General features: G+C 51.6%; 1 protein-coding gene across 1 annotated transcript in view; it reads right to left on the bottom strand.

The window, feature by feature from the left end:
- The window catches only part of SNED1 (sushi, nidogen and EGF like domains 1), a gene marked incomplete at its 5' end in the record, with an annotated part of 57,775 nt that overhangs the window by 15,968 nt on the left and 24,367 nt on the right, over nt 1-17,440 (bottom strand). The window contains 11 exons of the mRNA XM_034642731.1: nt 187-468; nt 1,295-1,407; nt 3,202-3,385; nt 4,855-5,151; nt 5,602-5,715; nt 6,743-6,856; nt 7,187-7,300; nt 16,271-16,444; nt 16,721-16,834; nt 17,019-17,135; nt 17,322-17,438. Coding sequence (XP_034498622.1) covers nt 187-468; nt 1,295-1,407; nt 3,202-3,385; nt 4,855-5,151; nt 5,602-5,715; nt 6,743-6,856; nt 7,187-7,300; nt 16,271-16,444; nt 16,721-16,834; nt 17,019-17,135; nt 17,322-17,438 — 1,740 coding nt within the window. The remainder of the gene's footprint in view (nt 1-186; nt 469-1,294; nt 1,408-3,201; nt 3,386-4,854; nt 5,152-5,601; nt 5,716-6,742; nt 6,857-7,186; nt 7,301-16,270; nt 16,445-16,720; nt 16,835-17,018; nt 17,136-17,321; nt 17,439-17,440) is intronic.

Genomic DNA, 17,440 nt, shown 5'->3' with positions numbered 1-17,440 from the left:
TGGGTCCTGGGGCTGAGGTGTCTCCCGGGCGAGGATGTGACATCCCCAGGCTGCTGTCCTGCTGGGGGCCTGCAGTGAGCACGAGGGGCCGGGCCGCCTTCATGGCCCCATCAGTCCTGAACAGACTGCAAGGCCTGGCCTGCGTGGCCGTCCCCGCCCCACCGTCCCTGGCAGTGCCGTACTTACAGGTGATGATATAGAGGTGAGCAGGCTCGCTGTGCAGTTGGTCACCCTCAGCGCTCTGCACAGCGGTCACCGATAGCTGGTAGCGCCTTCCTGGCAGCAGGTCCCGCACTGTGTAGGATGTCAGCCTCCCATTGGGGACGTAGCGGCTCTTGGTGCTCTGGCTCGTGGTCACGTTGATGACGTATGCCTCCAGCAAGGTACTTGGAGTGGGGGTGTCCCAGACCACGTGGGCAGAGGTGGCCGTGACTCTGGCAGCTGTCAGGTTTGCTGGCGGCAGGGGCCCTGATAGGCACGGAGCAGGGGAAGGAGGTGAAAGGGGCCACCACCAAGTTTAAGGATCTGACAAGACTGCTGAAGTCTCCTGGAAACCCACGTGGTCATGATGGACAGCCTTACAGTCCTAAAGGCTGGTGTGGAGGGGTGTTTGCAGCTGGGTCAGCAGCAGTGCATCCTTCTGCCCGCGAGGCCCCCCAGCATGCTGCCTGGAAGCAGCCACGGAGGCCCCTGTGCAGCCTGTCAGCATGTTCTCCTTTTGATTCCCTAAGCCTGGCCCTGGGCTGTGGGAGGGGGCCAGACGGGCTGGGAGTTGGCCAGGGCCCCAGCACTCAGGTCAGCACCAGGACCTGAGCCGGCCCTCACCACCCCCCACCCCTCAATGGGCTGTCCATGCATGTCCCCCAGCCGGGCTGTCCTAGAACCTGGAACTGAGACCCTGCCCAGACCTTCCCTCCTCACCACGCACCCCGCCTTGTTCACGGGTCCCCCTGGTGTGGACAGCATGGCACTGTGTCCCCCTCTGCGTTGGGGTGGGAGGGGTGGTGAGGTCCAGGCCTCCTCCCCACCAGATACCATGAAGATCAGAGAGTGGACAGCATGGGCATTCACCTGCATGTCCTCTGGCCTTTTACTTCTGACCCCCATCTGGTAGGAACCCAGGAGCCTTTGGGTGCTGGATGAACACCCAAACAGAGGGCTTCCTGGTAGCCTGCCCTTCCTGGCGCCTGTGGGGAAGAGACCTCTGGGGTGCCAGGGCCACTTTGGTAGGACTCGGGCTGGAGGGAGGGGAGAGCTTCCAAAGGTCTCACAAGACCTGAGGTCATGTACTCACGAGTCCACACGTGTAGCGGGGCTGAGGCCAGGCTCTCGGTGGCAGGCTCCTGTCCCCCAAGCCCGCTGAGGGCAGTCACCTGGATGGTGTATCTCCTTCCTGGCAGCAGGGCCCTGTGGGAGGGAAGCCAGGGACAGACCACTGCCGGACTGTAACTACTTCCACACAGGTGGGACGAGTTGTGGGTGGTCCTGCAGGTGGCTTCCAGAACGACCGGATTTGTGGCCTGAGACCCGTGTGTTCCTCAGGCAGGAGCTACTTCCTGGTCTGTGTCGCTAGTACAGGGCAAGGGTCAAGAATGGCCCACAGCTGCCTAGGATGGCCCTGGTGCCAAGATGGTGTTCAGGCAGGAAAGGCCAGAAAAGGGCACTTGGAGGTCATTGTGCAGAAGAGGGTGCCCTCCTGGGTGGCCCTGGGCGGGAGGGCCCGGGAGACTCCCAGCACCCTCATGGATGCGAGGACCTCGCTGCCCCCACACCTGGGCGCAGCGTTGTTCATGCTGAGCACCCGCTTCCTCCTGGGCACCCCGAATCGACAGCAGACGGGGTGCCCCGTGCCCAGCCCCCGTTAAAAGCCCTGGGTACTGCGTCTCTCGCGGGCTCCCCTGAAGACAGCACCTCACACGTCGTGTGATGGCCTGGTGGTGGCCTGTGTGACTCCAGGACGAGGTGCCCCTGAAGCTCACCCCTGGTCCCCCGACTTCTCTCTTCCTTGTGTTGCACCATTTCTCTGTTGTGAGTCCCAGCTGGGAGCACAGCCTCTGCTGAGTCTGGGGGGGACCCTAGTGAGTCACCAAGCTGTGGTCCTGGGGACTCTGACTCAGTCACCAAGTGCCCACCCCGGGCCTCATGTATGTTTTTGTCACACCAGTCCTTGGAAATGAGCAGGACATCAATCAAGAAAGGTCACAGCAACACTTAAAACACAAAGCAGGGTCTTGTTTCCAGCACAGCAGGCAGGCAAAATAGGGTCTTGATGAGTCTGCCAACCAGAAATGTGTAACCGTATGGGGGCCTCCCGGACGCAGAGGGGACGAGTGTCCCTCCTGGCCTGGCTTGCCTGCCCCAACCCCTGCCTACCTTCCAGGCGCCCCTCCCCATGGCCACGGCCTGTGGCTGCTCAGGCAGGATGTTGCTGGTCTGTCCCCACAGAGCCGACCGGCTGTCTGCTGTCAGAGGCATAGCCGACTCGGGGGGGGGGGTCCTCCCCTGAAGCTGTGTTCACTGCAGGAACAGGGACCCCAGCCAGCCTTCCTCCCCACTCTCCTGTCATCTAGCACCACCCCCAGCAGGTGTCAGAAGCCTCTCTGGCTGGCGAACCACCCCCAGGGGCCTGTCACAGACCCGAGGGGGCCGAGGCTGTGAAGTCTGAGCCTTCATTGTGGGGCCGTTCCAGCATTTACTTCAGTCCTCAGCCAGTTTGAATGACTGATGTCCATGTGAGTTGTATTTACTTTGCAGTTTTGTTTGTATTTGATTTGTAATAATTAAGCATAAGACATTTATATGCTTAAGGTTCTAACATAGCGTTTGAACAATAGAAAAATTTAAGGTAAGTGTAGGGATGCCCTGTGTCCCCCTTTCAGAGGGGCCTGTGTGTCTCAGGCTGGGACAGCTCTGCCACTCTCTGGGTGGCTCGGTCTCATCTGTGCAGGAGGCATGACCCCCCGGGTTTTAGAGCATCCCTGCTTTGTCAAGGCACTTCTAAACACCCATCTGGCAGCACCTGTGATGGGGCAGGGCAGGACTGAGGCCCAGGACAGAGGGGGACTCTGCAACACAGGAGGCACACACACACCACTGCTTCTCAAGGCAGGCGGGGAGGGTGAGGAATGGCAGGGGAGGGGCACAGAGGGAGAAAGGAGGAAGCCCCAGAGCCCTGAGGGAAAGGTGGCCCCCTGCTCTTACCCGAACGTGAACTTGTCCACACTCTTGTCCATATCAGCGGACTGGTCCTCCTGGGCCTCAGGATGCCGGATGGACACGCGGACACTGCTGACGGTGGCGTGACGGATCCTGTGCAGCGCCCACCGCACTGAGATGGCGCTGGCTGTCACGTTGGTGACCTCAAGGCCCTCAACCGGGCGGGGACCTGGGGGGCAACGGGCCCCTCAGCTGATGCTAGCACCTGCTTGCTCCAGGGGAGGGCAGGGGCTTAAGACCGTGAGACAGGGCTCAGGAAGTGCTCTGGGGGGTCACTGAGACAGGGCCCAAGCGAGGCACCGGCCCACCTGGACTTGCTGGGTGCGGCCTTCAGCCCCATGGGACCAGGTTCAATCAGACAGGCTCCTGCCTGGGGCGGGAGAGCAGGCATCTCCACCAGAGGCCTGCAGTCTTGCCTATTTAGACATGCTGGGCGGTGGGGCGGGGCCTTGGGACACACGGACCCTGGAACCTCCTTTTCCTTCTCCCTGGCTGTTTTGGTGACTGGCAGTGAACAACTGGGCAATGCTGGGGCCTACCAAGGATGGAAGCTGTGAACATCCTGGGCTACTGTGGGGAAGGGTCTGGGTAGACCTCAGGAGCAGGAGGGGAGCCCTTGTCTCCTGGCAGTGCAGTGCCCAGTCCGGTGGGCAGTGGTGCCTTCTGTCCCCCCGGGCTCCTGGGGAGACCCCACTCTGGCGGTGGAGGGGGAGGGATGCCACTTCTTCCTAAAGCAAGCTCAGGCTGAACCCGCTCTGCCACACAAGCTCACTCAGGTCCTCCTGCTGGCCCAGGTGCATTCTCAGTGCCTCTTGGCTGGCCTTCCCCACCACACACCTGTCCTGAGTTTCTCATCTTATCCCTCACTTGGCCCTCAATGTCCTCATGGTCAGCGTCTGTCTCGGGCCGGCAGGTGACACCAGGGTACTTTCCCTCCTCCTCCCACGAAGTTCCTGTCCGTGCCTCTGAGCATCCTCGCCTCCCTCCTTCCCCATCCTGAGTCTCCACTGATGGGTCATGGCTGTCTGTCTTCATAGTGCTCATGGGGCTGGCCCTGCCTTCCTGCTTTGACCTGTGCCAGCACCTGGTATGGTGGGAGCAGAGACCCTTGTGTGCTGGCCACACTCTGAACCCCTGCCAGCTGCCCTCCTGGGCCCTCTGTGCTGCCCAGGGGACCACTGCCTCATCCATGCTCCTTCTTCCAGCCCCCAGCACCCCCTTCCACAGTCTCCCACGGTCCCCTAGCCTCTGCCCACCATCCATTCCTCCCCGTGGAAGACCCTCCTCTTAGATCCCAGAAGCAGACAAACCAGGTAAGGCCCCAAGGCCTCCCTAGACTATGCTTTCCCCTCCTGTGCAGCCACACCCTCCCTGCCCACCCTCCTCTCTAGAACTGCCACCAGCAGGCACCCTCCCTACCCCCTTGGAGTTGTTGTCTCCCTCAGTGTGTTCGGTGATCTCCTGGGCCCTTTGCCTGTCCTCTCAGCACCCCACAACATGGGCTGGCTCGTGGCAGGGGCCCTTTCAGGGAGCCGCCCCCCACTTCTCCCCGGCCTCACTGCTAAGCCACGGCTCCTTGGGGCCCCCGGCCAGTGCATCTCTGCAGGTGGCTGCAGGCACCTCCAGGTGGGCACTCACGTGTGCGGGTGAGCAGCAGCACCGGCCTGCTGATGTCATTCTTGTTGTTGGCGTTGCGCTTGACCGAGAACACGGAGATGTTGTAGGCTCTGCCGGCCGCGAGGGCCCGTAGCTGGTGCGAGGAGCGGCTCCGGTCCACAAAGTCTGTACGGCGGTAGGCCCCGTCCGAGGAGGTGTAGGTGACCGCATAGCCGTCGAGCATCTGCCTGGCAGCCTGGCCTTCAGGTGGACGCCAGGAGATGGAGACCCCACTCTCTTCCACTCGCTCCACCTTGAGGGCCGTTGGTGGGAAGAGCTCTTCAGGGTTTCAGTCAAGAACAAGGGAAAGGGGTGGTCAGCTGTCAGCCACAGAAGGCCTGGCCAGACGTCTCACCTGGTGGCTCTCCGGCCTGCCACCCCGGGGCAGAGGTGAGCTACTGCTGGTGGGGGACCAGCTCCTGTTGCCACAGTAGATCTCTTTACTTGGTCTCTGACCAGTGCCTCCTGGAGGGTCTTCCGTGCGTGTGCACAGGTGACTGCCTTTACCCTCGGGGAGGGTCTCAGGTTTGTGTGTACCTGTGACTGCATTTATGCTTCCTGGGCAGTTATCTGCCCCTCCCTGCTTCTTGGGTAGAGCCCGGGTAAGCAACTGCCTAGACGCTTTGCCCTGGGGGGCGCTCGGCACTTTGGTCTGTCCCCTGGGGGGGGACTGTGCCCTCATGGATGAGTGGGGGCCCGCCCCCTACGCTGGCATCTTTGCCATCTCACCTTTGGCACAGTCCTTGCCCGTGTAGCCCACTTTGCAGGTGCAGCTGTGGGACCCATTGCTGGCCAAGCAGTAGCCGCGGCCCCCACAGGGGCTGGAGAAGCAGGGGTCACTCACTGGGGAAGAGGAGAGGAGCAGTGAACACTGGGGCCTTATCTGCTCCCCCCACGGGACCCTTGCTCTCAGGGGCAGCAGGTCCTTCCTGTGTGGGTGTGTTTGTGGGGTGGGTGTGGGTAGTACCGTGACAGGCAGCGCTTTGAGGAGGTGAAGGAGGGGCCGCTCTCTGAGGGGAAACGCAGGGCTTGCCAGAGGTCTCCCCGAGAGGCTGGGTAGCTTTGCCTTTCTGTCTCTGAGCCAGGTCATCCCACCACCACTCCAAGCCCAGGTAGCCTGGCAGGCGGTGACTCAGAGTGGGGTGGGCACAGGGCTGGCCCCTCCTGGGGAGCTGCTAGCAGCTGGGGCAGCCTCCCTCTGCACTGGGGCTGTGGGCACCGAGGGGACCTGAGCTGCCCCAGCCGGGGCCACTGCCCGCCAGTTCCCAGTGAAGCCACAGGGGCCCCTTATCACTGTCAACGGCCACTGACCCTGGTTCTCCAGGTGCGCCCTCAGCCACCCCAAACTTGTGCCCTGAGACTCCCTGGCCACAAAGGGTCCCCACCGTGCTTATGCCCAGGCTCCCAGGCCCCACAGTCCCGGGGCCCTAGGCCTCACCCCCAGCACAGGCATCACTGCCCTGCAGTGCTACCGGAGCCCAGCAGCCTCATGCACCCCGCACAGGGGACTGCTGCCAGCCAAGCCTAGCCTGGGGGCTAGAACAGGATGTGCCCCCAGGACACACCCATCCTAGGAGGAGAGCTGAGACCAGCAAATTGAAGAGACAGTTCCAGAGTGTGGCAAGTCCTATAAAGGAGGAAAATGTGGGGAGAGTTCCCAGGTGTAAGGAGAGGTGGATGCCGGGACGCTGGGGCTGCAGTGAGCTCCACCTGTCCAGGCTGGCCACGGAGCCAGCCCATCTCGTGGGGTGAGATAGGGCCATTGGAGGGGCAAGTGCAGGAGGAGTTGGGTAGCTTGCATCAGGGGACCCAGCAGAGGCCAGAGGAAGGGGCCTCTGGAAGAGCCGGGGCCTGCCCCCTGCATCCCTACCTGTCTCACAGTGGTAGCCGAAGAAGCCCTCTGGGCAGACGCACAGGTAGGCCCCGCCACCATTCTCGCACCGGCCTCCGTGCTGGCAGGGGCTGGAGTGGCAGGCATCCACCTCTGGAGAACACCCAGAGAGTCGGCCAGAGCCGCAAGGGGGTGTCTGGGGGAGGGAGGAGAGGACAGCGGATAGAAGGGAAGGGGGGATCAAGGAGAGATGCGGGGCGGGGGTTGCTGGGGAAATCCCCCTCAGCCTCAGAGCTCCCTTCCGGGGGTCCTTCCCCCCTCGGGGGGGCCTGTCTAGCTGGGCCAGGAGCCCAGCCATTTCCCTCTGCTGAGTGGCCCAGGGTCTATGCTTGTTGAAAATAGGTTTGTCTAGGCCGTCCAGGGCATCATGAATGTGGGTGAGGGCCCAGCCACTCAGGGGACCCACCCAAACACAGCCCCTACCTGTCTCGCAGTGGACTCCAGTGAAGCCTGCAGGGCACTGGCAGACAAAGGCCCCGGGGAGGTCCCTGCAGGAGCCTCCGTTTCTGCAGGGCTGCGCTTGGCACTCATCTGTCTCTGCAGAGACAGGGGCACTTGTCTGTCTCTGCAGAGACAGGACAGGAGGCTGCAAGTCCCTACACGGCTCCACATAGGTGGGACACAGGCCCTACACAGCCCTACATAGGACTGCACGGCCCTGCGTGGGCTCTACGCAGACCTCCAGGAGCCTCCACAGCCCCCGGGATATCATGTGTGCTCTGAGGCTTTAGCCCGACACCCACCCTCTCCACTGTCTGCCTGACAAAGGCCCTAGCCCAGGTCACTCCAGCATGTCACTGCCCAGGCTTCTCAGGGGCTAGGCCCATCTCAGGGCTTAGAGCCCTACCCAGGTGTGAGGGGTACAGGGCTCGTCCCCCAGTGTGCCCTGCAGGCCCCACCACCCTCTGCTGGCTTGGAGCACAGGGCCAGGAGTCAGGGTATGACTCTCTTTACCCCACCTCCTCTACCCTTGGTGCAGGGGCTGCAGAAGGCAAGAGGAGGTCAAGGTCAGCTTGCTCAGCTGGGCTGTCAGTCTCCCTGGGGAGGTGGAGGCTGAGATGTTTGTAAAGAGAGGCAGGAGTCAGAGAGCAGGCCGTGCTGGGCCAGGCAGCCTAGCGGAGCGGGAGTCTTAACCCAGCAAAGGGCCTCCTTTGCTCTGTGCGGGAGACCCATAGGGACCTGGCAGGAGCCTCCATGCAGGCTCGGCTGGGATCCGCACTCACCAGCTTCTGAGAGGGAAGCCCAGGTGCACAGGCACCGGGAGAGACCCCAAGAATAAAGTGGTGTTGTGACTGGAAGCAGTGGCTTGAAGCCAAATAAGATGGACATAAATTAGCTTTGTTCTGAGGAGCCGGATGGAATTCTCCAGCACCCCTCAGTGCTTGGAGAGGCCCGAAACACCCTGGAGAGGAAGCAGTGGGCAGGGGGCCCAGGACGGGGGTTGCTCATCATGACCTCACAGAGACCGTGTGGGACTTCACTGCACTGGCTGCCAGGTGGCCAGGCCCCATCTTGCCAGTTTCATACACAGTGACCACGTATAAAACCAGTACGTTTGGGGACGAGGCCTTCACTTCAGAGTATTTGCCACAGGCTTGTTTTTTTATTTTTTATTTTATTTTTTATTTTAAACTGGGACTTGTGGTCTGGAATTCAAAATGTTCAATATAGAGAAGTTTAATTTTAATTTTAATGCTTAAAATGTAACAAAGTAAATAAATGGTGGTGAATAATGACACCCAGGAGCTAGAATGTTCACTGGCTCATCTCGTCACACGCACTTTCCTGTCTCTTGTGACGTGGATTTCTGGGGTTATGATGTCCTCGTCTCTTTAGTGTTTTAATTTTTATGAATTACCTAAACAATGTATGGTTTTGTTTTTGCTATTTATGAATTTTATTAAAAGGATATTGTGATATATGTATACTTCTCTCGCTCAAAATGATATTAATGAGCTATCTCTGAACTGTTGTGGGTCTCTGTGTGAGCACGACAGTAATAGTCAGAATCCGCAGCGGGAGTCTATACCATACTCTGTTCATTCTTGTTTGGTGGGCATTTGGGTTGATTTTAGACTTTTTGTTATTATTTTTTAAAATGCTTCTATTTCCTTTCATAGCTCCTGGTATAAATGTGCCCATTTTCTTATATTTAAACCTGGAAGTGGTGTCTCTGGGACACAGTTTCTATGCCTGGTCAACTTGACAGGCAGATTACCAAACCCTTTTCAAAGTGTATCAGTTTACACTCCCTCCAGCAATTTGTAAGAAACCCTGTTGAGCCACATTACCACCAGTAGATGGCTTTTTAGACTTTGCAGTTTTATCAACTGAATGCACCTCACTGTGCTTTTGATTTGCATTTCACTGCTTACTGTTATCTCTCTTTGTTTTTGTTGGCTTTATTATCTCCTTTTACATGAAAGGCCCTACTCAGCGTGTTTTGCTGATTTTCCTACTGGGTTGATGATTCTTTTCTTATTGATTCATAGAGTTCTTTATATATTCTTGAAACCAGTCATATATATATATATATATATATATATATATATCGTTATATCGTTTCCTGGTTTGTAGCTTATAGCCCACTTTCTTCCTTAGGACTGATGATTTTAAGTTTGTAATTCTTATATAGTCAAATTTGTCCATTTTTTTCTTTTATAGTTAGTGCTTTTTTTGTGGCTTGAGAAATCTTTCCTTATCCCAAGGCCAAAAGATACCTATATTTTCCACATAAAATTTTATAGTTTTAGAAAAACATTTAAGTCCTTAATTAATCTGGAATGAATTCTTGTGTGTGGTGAAAAGTAGGGAACAATCTAATATTTTTCTAAATGCATAACCATTTTTTCCTGCTGTTGTGAAGATTTTCTCTTATGCTCTTTTAGAAGTTTATAGTTTTAGCTTTTACACTTAATGTCTGTAATTCATTTCACATATATAAACATATATCATATTTGGTGCTATTATATATAATATTGTTCATTTTACTCTATTTTCCAAGTGTTCACTGCTTGCCTGTGAAAATAGTAAGGTTTTGTATATTGTCCCTGTCCTGTGACCCACTTGAATTTGCTTATTTATTCTATAGCTTTTTTGGTAGAATCTCTTAGGATTTCCTATGTGCACGACCAGGTCATCTTTTGCCAGCAGATGTGACTTTTATTTCCTTTCTTGTCTGTCCCTGTCTGGGACCTCCAGGACAATGTGGGAAGAAATGAGTGTAATGGACACCCTGCCTTCTTACTGATGATAGCAGTACGCCTCTCACCATGAGGTACTTTGTTAGCTGTTGCTGTTTCATGGGTACTCTTCATCAGGTTAAAGACATTCTCTTCTATCTATTCTTAGTTTATTAAGAGTTTTAAATAGTAGTTGAATATTTTCAAATGATTTTTCTGCATCTATTGAAATGATCATATGGTTTTCTCCTTCATATCCTAATATGGTGAATTATACTTACTGATTTTCAGGTGTTAAACCAACCTGTGTTCTTGAGATAAATCCCACTTGGTCATGATATATTATCCTTTTAATGTAACAATGTATTTAATTTCATAATATTCTGTAAGGATTTTTATGTCCATGTTCATGAGGAATATTAGTCTGTAATTTCTTTTTTTTTCTTTTCTTTTTCTTTCTTTCTTTCTTTTTTTTTTTTTAATGGAGCTCAAACTCATGACCCTGAGCTCAAGACCTGAGCTGAGATCAAGAGTTGGATGCTTAACCCACTGAGCCACTCAGGTGCCCCTAATTTCATTTTTTAAAAAAATAACATCTCTCTTGTTTCAGTATCAAGACAATACTGGTCTCACAAAATGAATCAAGTGCTCTTCTTCCTTCAGTCTCTGAAGAAGCTTGTGTAGGGTTAGTATTCTTTTCTTCTGTGTTTGATTGAATTCATCAGTGAAGCAATCCAGTCCTGCCATTTTCTTTGCAGAAAGGTTTTTAATTACTTATTAGAATTCTTTAATAGATATGGGGCTATTTGTATTTTCTATTTATTCTTCTGTCATTTCTGGTAATTTGTGTCTTTCAGGGTATTTATCCCTTTTCTTTAAGTTGTCAGATATATTGGCCTCAACTTGTTCACAGTGTCTCTTCCTTGTCCTTTAAATGCTAGCAGGATCCTTAGTGATGTCTTCTCTTTCATTCTGATATTGCTAATTTTTCTTTTTTATTTCGTGATCAGTCTAACTAGAGGTTTATCAATTTTATTGAACTTTTCAAGGAACCAACTTTTGGTTTCGTTGATTTTCTCTGAATATATCTTTTACAATTACATTTTCTAATTGTTGATGTATTGAAATGCAATTTTGTTGTAATAACCTATATCCACTAAACATATTACATTTTTTATCATTTTCAGTAGTTTGTTTATAGATCAAAGACAACCATACTGCTTATAGAGTAAAGTTTGCTTATAGATTAAAGACAACAAATACTGAGATTCTTACTCCCTACCTTCATATCTTCATGATTTTAATTTCTTTTTCTTACTTTATTGCATTGGCTAGTACTTCCAATATAATATTGATGAGGCTTAGTGACAGTGGGCATCCTTGTCTCCATTTTTTTTAAGAGAGGGAGAGAGAGAGGTGGGGAGTGTGTAGAGGGAGAGTGAGAGAGAGAAAGAATCTTGAGCAGGCTCCATGCCCCAGTGTGGAGCCCGACACGGGGCTTGATCTTACAACTCTGACATCATGACCTGATCTGAAATCAAGAGTTGGACATTAACTGACTGAGCCACCCAGGCTCGCCTTGTTGTCCCCAATTTTAAGAGGAATGTCTTTCTATTTAGGATAATGTGTATTTGAGGTTTGAGGAGAGGCACACTAAAACTACCTCAGAAGCTAATTTCCTTCCCCCTGTTGGTAGCTCAGCATGACTGAGTCAGATCAACAGAAGCACAGGTTTTGAGTCCCAGATCCCACCTCTGCATAACAAGGATCAGGAGACTCATCGTTCCAGAGCTCTCGCGATGTAACCTGTACTTCTTTCTCTATAAATGTGTGAAGTGTTATTGCTTGGCCACACATAGTATGCTAGTCTGGCTATGCCTGGCCTACGCACACCTCTCTATGGGATGATGCACACTTTGGGGGTTATGTGGGCTCTGCTACATCTCTCTTTTAAGTTTTTCCTCCAATAAATCCTATATATTTTATACCACATGGTATTAGAGGTGTGTATGTGCATGTGTGCGTATGTGTGATGTGATTTTTATCTGGTAAGAAAGTACTTTTTTATTCCTTATTTAGTGAGAATTTATTTCACAAATGGGTATAAATTTTGTCAAATGCTTATTATGCATTTATTGAAATGCTTATATGCTTTTTCTTCCCCAGTTGGTTAATATAGCAGGTTTTCCTAATATCAGACTATTCTTGCAACAATCCAGCTTGTATATATAGTCTTAATAGACTAGTGGATTTCTGCATCTATCGTTCATATGTTTAACAGATCCATCAACAGATCCATCATTTTACTTTCTCCAGCTGTCCATATCTGGTGTTGGTATCAAGGTTATACTGGCCTCACAGAATAGGTTGGCACATAATCCCTATTTTCTACTCTCTGGAAGAACCTGTATAATGCTGCGATGATCTGTTTGTTGGCAACTTGGTAGAATTTACCTATAACATTGGTCCTGGAGTTTCGTTGTGGGAAAATGCTTTAAGTACTGCTTTCGTTCCTTTAGTTGAGTTCCCACGAAGCAATGCTTTTGCTACATCAGACAAGTATTTATATAGAAAATGATCATTAATATTCATTTAAAGTTTTGTCACTGTCCATATTTCTTCTTTGATCCATAAGCCATTTCAAAGTATCTTTAAAAATATCTAAACATGGAGATTTAAAATTTATCTTCTTGTCCTTAATAACTTAATTTTTTCTGTGTGTTCAGAGAATGAATTAGTTCAAATTGTTAGTTGTATTATTTGAATCTTCTTTTTGCTGATTTTTTTTTTTGGAGGGGAGTTTCTTAACCTGAATTGAGAGAGGTGGTTCCAAATTTCATAGTATTATGGTAAATCTGTCAGTTTCTTCCTGCAGTCTGTTAATTTTTGTTTTATATGTATTGACACTATTGTATTAGGTGCTTGAATGTTTATAATGATCTTGGTGAATTGGAACCAATTATCTCTGAAAGAGACCCTCTCATCCCTAATGATGCTTTCCATCTTGGAGTCTGTTTTGGCTTATAATAGTGTAGCTAAACTGTGACTGCATCTGTGACTTCTTAATTTTGATCTCTATTCACCTGATATTTTTTCCATATTTTTACTTTGTCTTGTTGTTTATGATTTAGGAGTGTCTCTTCTAAGAGAGTATAGCTTTTTTTTTTTTTTAAGATTTATTTATTTTAGAGAGAGAGAGGGAAGGCGGCAGAGGGAGAGGTAAAGAGAGACTCTAAAGCAGACTCTGTGCTGAGCGCTGAGTGCTGAGCCTGATGTGGGGCTCAATCTTATGACCCAGAGATCACAAACTGAGCCAAAGCCAAGAGTTGGATGCTTAACCAACTGAGCCGCCCCGCTGTCCCTAGCTTGTTTTGTTTTGTAATAAGTCTGGCAGTCTGTCTTTTACTTGGAGAATTTAGCTCATTCTTATTTGTCTGCATTTTTTTCCATCATAATCTTAACCTGCCACTTTTTTCCTACTTTTCTTTCTCCTTTTAGAGAGTGACAGACTTTCTTGCAATATTTGATAATCCTCCCTTCTCTTACTGCTTACAGAATATTCTAAGTTTATCTTACTATTCGAATACTATCTCCAAAAAATCCACCCTTTTTTGGTAAGTCTTTGAAGCTGTGTTTGCAAGAGGGTATTTTTTATTACACTCTCACGTTTGAGTAATAGTTTGACTGAATAGACATTTTTAGGTCTTAAGTTTATTTACTTCGGTGTTTATCTTGCTTGGTATTTGCTGAGCTTCTTGGATTTGTGGGTTGATGTATTTCTTCCTTTTTAGAAAATACTCAGTCATTATCTCTTCAAATATTTCTTTTGCCTAGTCTGCCCTCTCTGGGACTCCGGTTATGTGCTTGTTTGTTTGATATTTCCCACAAATTTTTTATGCTCCATTTAAAAAAAAATCATTTATAAATAATTCATAATTCATTTCTTCTTTCTGATCTTTGGTTTGAATAATTTTGTTGACTCGTCCTAGAGTTCTGTGACTTTGTCTTCTGTGGTATCCTTGCTGTTGGTAAGCCTATCCAATTTATTCTTCATTTTAGATGTTGTATTTTTTGTTGTGTTATTTTTAAAAGTTTTCTTTCCTCTGCTCAAATTTTCTATTCTCTCATTCATCTTGCTTCTCTTTAACATATTTATAATGGCTATTTTAATGTCCTTGTCTGCTAATTCAAACATGCGGATCATCTGCAGGTCTGTTTCTGTTGACTGTTGCTTTGTGAGATTATATGTCATAATTTCTTGTTTCTTAGACATACTGTATACAGGAACAGAGAGACCAAGGTAGAAAATACCTACCCCCGGGGATGGCCATGCTCTACTCTGTGTCAGACAACCAGCCTGAGCAGCTGATCTCTGATATCATCCAGAGGTTAGCTGGGCTAGGCCTGGTGCACAGGGCTCATTAGTGCCAATTCATGATTGGTTTTAGATGCTTGAGGGTTGGAACAGACCTCTCCCTCCAGGTGGACTGGGGAATCTCAGCCTTGTGAGGGTATGAAATCTCTTTGTTTTCCGGACCAGCCACTGGATTCCCATGCACTTAGTAAAAATCCCGTGGCGGGGAGAATTGGTGGGTGCTGAGCTCTTGCTCTGCATCTGTGACTCCTGATTCCAGCCCATCGTGCTTGCTCACATAATCACTGAAAGCTTAGTTGGATTTCCCCAGCTCCTCAGAGTGGTCTGTCCACAGTGGATTTGCTCCTGGGATGAGAGCAGCCATTAGTCTTTCTCATCCAGGAAGGGCTCATTTGTACTTCTCTGCATAGTCAGCAATCTGATAGGTTAAATGATATGGTTTTACAGGTTCTCTGGGTCCTTGATGTTACAGAGTGATGGTATTTTGTGACTTTCTCCATGCTCACTGAATGGATCTCCTCAGTATTTAAAATGTACCGTTTCATTATCCTATATCTCATGTCACTGTTGAGAAGTCTGGTACCAACGGGATTATTGTTCCTTTGAAGATTCCTGTTCCTTTTTTCTCTAGATATTTTAAGAATTTTTTACATTTGTCTCTGATATTCTTAAATTTTGCTATAATGTGCTAATGTTCCTCTTTTCTCCTGTTTGATGTTCTGGGGCCCTTTCAGCCCGTGGTGGTTCATCTGTCATTCTGGGAACTGAGCTCCATAGTGGCTCCAACATTTCATCGTGTTTCTGTTTTTCTCTCGTCTTGGACCCCTGTTACCTCAGTGTTGGCACTTGTACCCTCCACAGTGCCTACATCTCATTCACACAGACCTCCCTGCTTCTTCGTGGGAAGATTCCTCAAACTGTCTTTTAGCTCATTAACTTAGCCTTCGTCTGTATCCCTTTATAAATTGTTATTTTAACTATTATAGTTTTTAAGTCCTCTTTTCCACTCTGTTTTGTTAAAAATGATTTATCCACGCTGTTTCTTATGACCAGTGCCATGTTTCGTACTGTATATCTGCCATGCGTATTTATCTGCTCGTCCACCTTCTGTAATTCTGCTCCCAGTAGTATATGTTGTTTGGACTTTATTGCTACTATCTTTGGAGAGGGCTGGGCTTGGATACATAGGAGGACAGGAAAGACACTTGGGGCTAGCAGCCCCCATCTGTCTTCCGAAATTCTTCACCTGTGTGGGGCCACACAGCTTGGGCTTTGCAGGGCATTGGGACAGTGCAACATTATGTGCCCCACCCATCTCTGGGTGCTGTTGCGGTCCCTGAGCTACTCTGTTTAAAAATCCTTGTTTTGTGAAAGATGTGTTAACATCACACAGGTTTTCTGATGAACAGCGTTAGGGATGCTTAGGCTTAATGCAACACACCTGCAGGGGGGGGGTGGGTGGGGGTGGCCTGCCTCCGGGCCATGCACCCTGGCACACTGTGGGAGCCTGAGGCGATGCTCTCTGAAGCGGCACTCCTCAAATGGCTATGGGAGTTCTGCGGGGCCTTGTTCAAATGCAGGGTCTGCTTCCATGGGTCTGGGTGGGGCCAGGGGCAGGAGACAGGCCCTGAATCCTAATCGGCCTCTTGAGGACGCTGCCCTCGGGCTACCTTCCGGCCTGAGCTGCTTCATCTGCAGGGTGGGCATATGGGCTGGACGCCCTGCTCTGAGGACAGGGAAGCCCTTAGTGAACAGTCAGGAGTGGAGCTGGCACTAGTCCTCACCACCTTCCCCACAGGGTCATGGCCTCTCTTTGCGGGAGGTGGGGGAGGGCCAGGGTCAGAGCTGTGGTCCCTGTGCTCCTCTGAGTGGCCCTGGGGAGGAGGGTGTAGGCCCCACTAGCTCCGCCCGCCTGCCCGCCCACCCTGCCCTGGAGGGCCTGCAGGTCACCGTGGCACTGTGGAGGTTCGCTCCAGACGCCTTGTGGCTGGCAGACTCGGACGTGGCTGGGGGAGCTCAGGCTGTAGCCTTGGTCACACTTGTACAGGGCCACGGAGCCCAGCCGAGTGCCGTTGAGGCGCAGTGTGGCATGCTTCACCTCCGCTGGGGGGCCACAGTCCACCTCTGCAAGGACACAGAAGCCCTGTTCTGCACTGTGGGGCACCTGTCTGAGGCCCCTCCCTCTGCTTTGCCCTCTGCTCTGCCAGGCTGCAGGGCCTGGAACCCCTGCTCCCCGCACAGCCCTCCCAGGGTGAAAGTGCCTTGACTTCAGGCGTGACTGCCCATTGGTTTTCTCCTTCTTTTCCCTCCCTCCTCTCAGCTCCCTGTCTGGCCCTGCTCTGCTCTTCTGGGATTAGGAAGAAATCCCATGCCTTCCACCCCAACCCCCAGCCCTCTCACCCGCCTGGCACCGGCGTCCCATGTACCCTGCTCGGCAGTGGCAGGAGAAATCTGTGCCCAGGTCCTCACAGGTGCCCCCATTCATGCAGGGGCTCCGGAAGCAGGGGGAGGGGGCTGAAAGGACAGAAGGGGTCATCATCACTGTGTCCTCCCCAAAGACCTCTAGGCTTCATGGGAGCTCTGCCTCCCACTCCTCTGAAGCAGGACCACCCCTGCCTACTGGGAGCAGATGTGGCCCTCAGGCACCCTGCTGTGCTGCCCCCAGCTGGCCTAGCCCACTGGCCTCTGCCCACCTTACCTATCTCGCAGTGCCGCCCAGAGAAGCCGGGGGGACAGTCACACTTGTATTTGCCAATGTAGTGGAAGCAGGTGCCGCCGTTGTGACAGGGGCCTGAGGCACAGGAGTCGGGCTTCCCTGGAAACAAAAGGACCCCAGGGGAGTCAGGTGTCATGCACCCACCACCCAGCGCCCCTCCCCGATCTCCAACATCCCAGAGCTGGTGCGCCTTCAGGGGGTGCTCCTGACAAGCAGACAGGCGGTGGCTAGGTCGGGGCTTGTCTCCCCCCATCCAGGCTGACTCCAGCTGGCAGGGGGCCGCACCGATCTCGCAGTGCCTCCCGGTGAAGTGGTAGGGGCAGCTGCAGTGGTACTCGCTGCCTGCCTCCCTGCACGTGCCCCCGTTCCGGCAGGGCCCCGAGCTGCACAGGCGTGGCTGGGCT

The sequence above is a fragment of the Ailuropoda melanoleuca genome, chromosome 2, assembly GCF_002007445.2.
Source record: "Ailuropoda melanoleuca isolate Jingjing chromosome 2, ASM200744v2, whole genome shotgun sequence".
NCBI lineage: Eukaryota > Metazoa > Chordata > Mammalia > Carnivora > Ursidae > Ailuropoda > Ailuropoda melanoleuca.
This window is presented reverse-complemented; position numbering and strand designations above follow the sequence as displayed.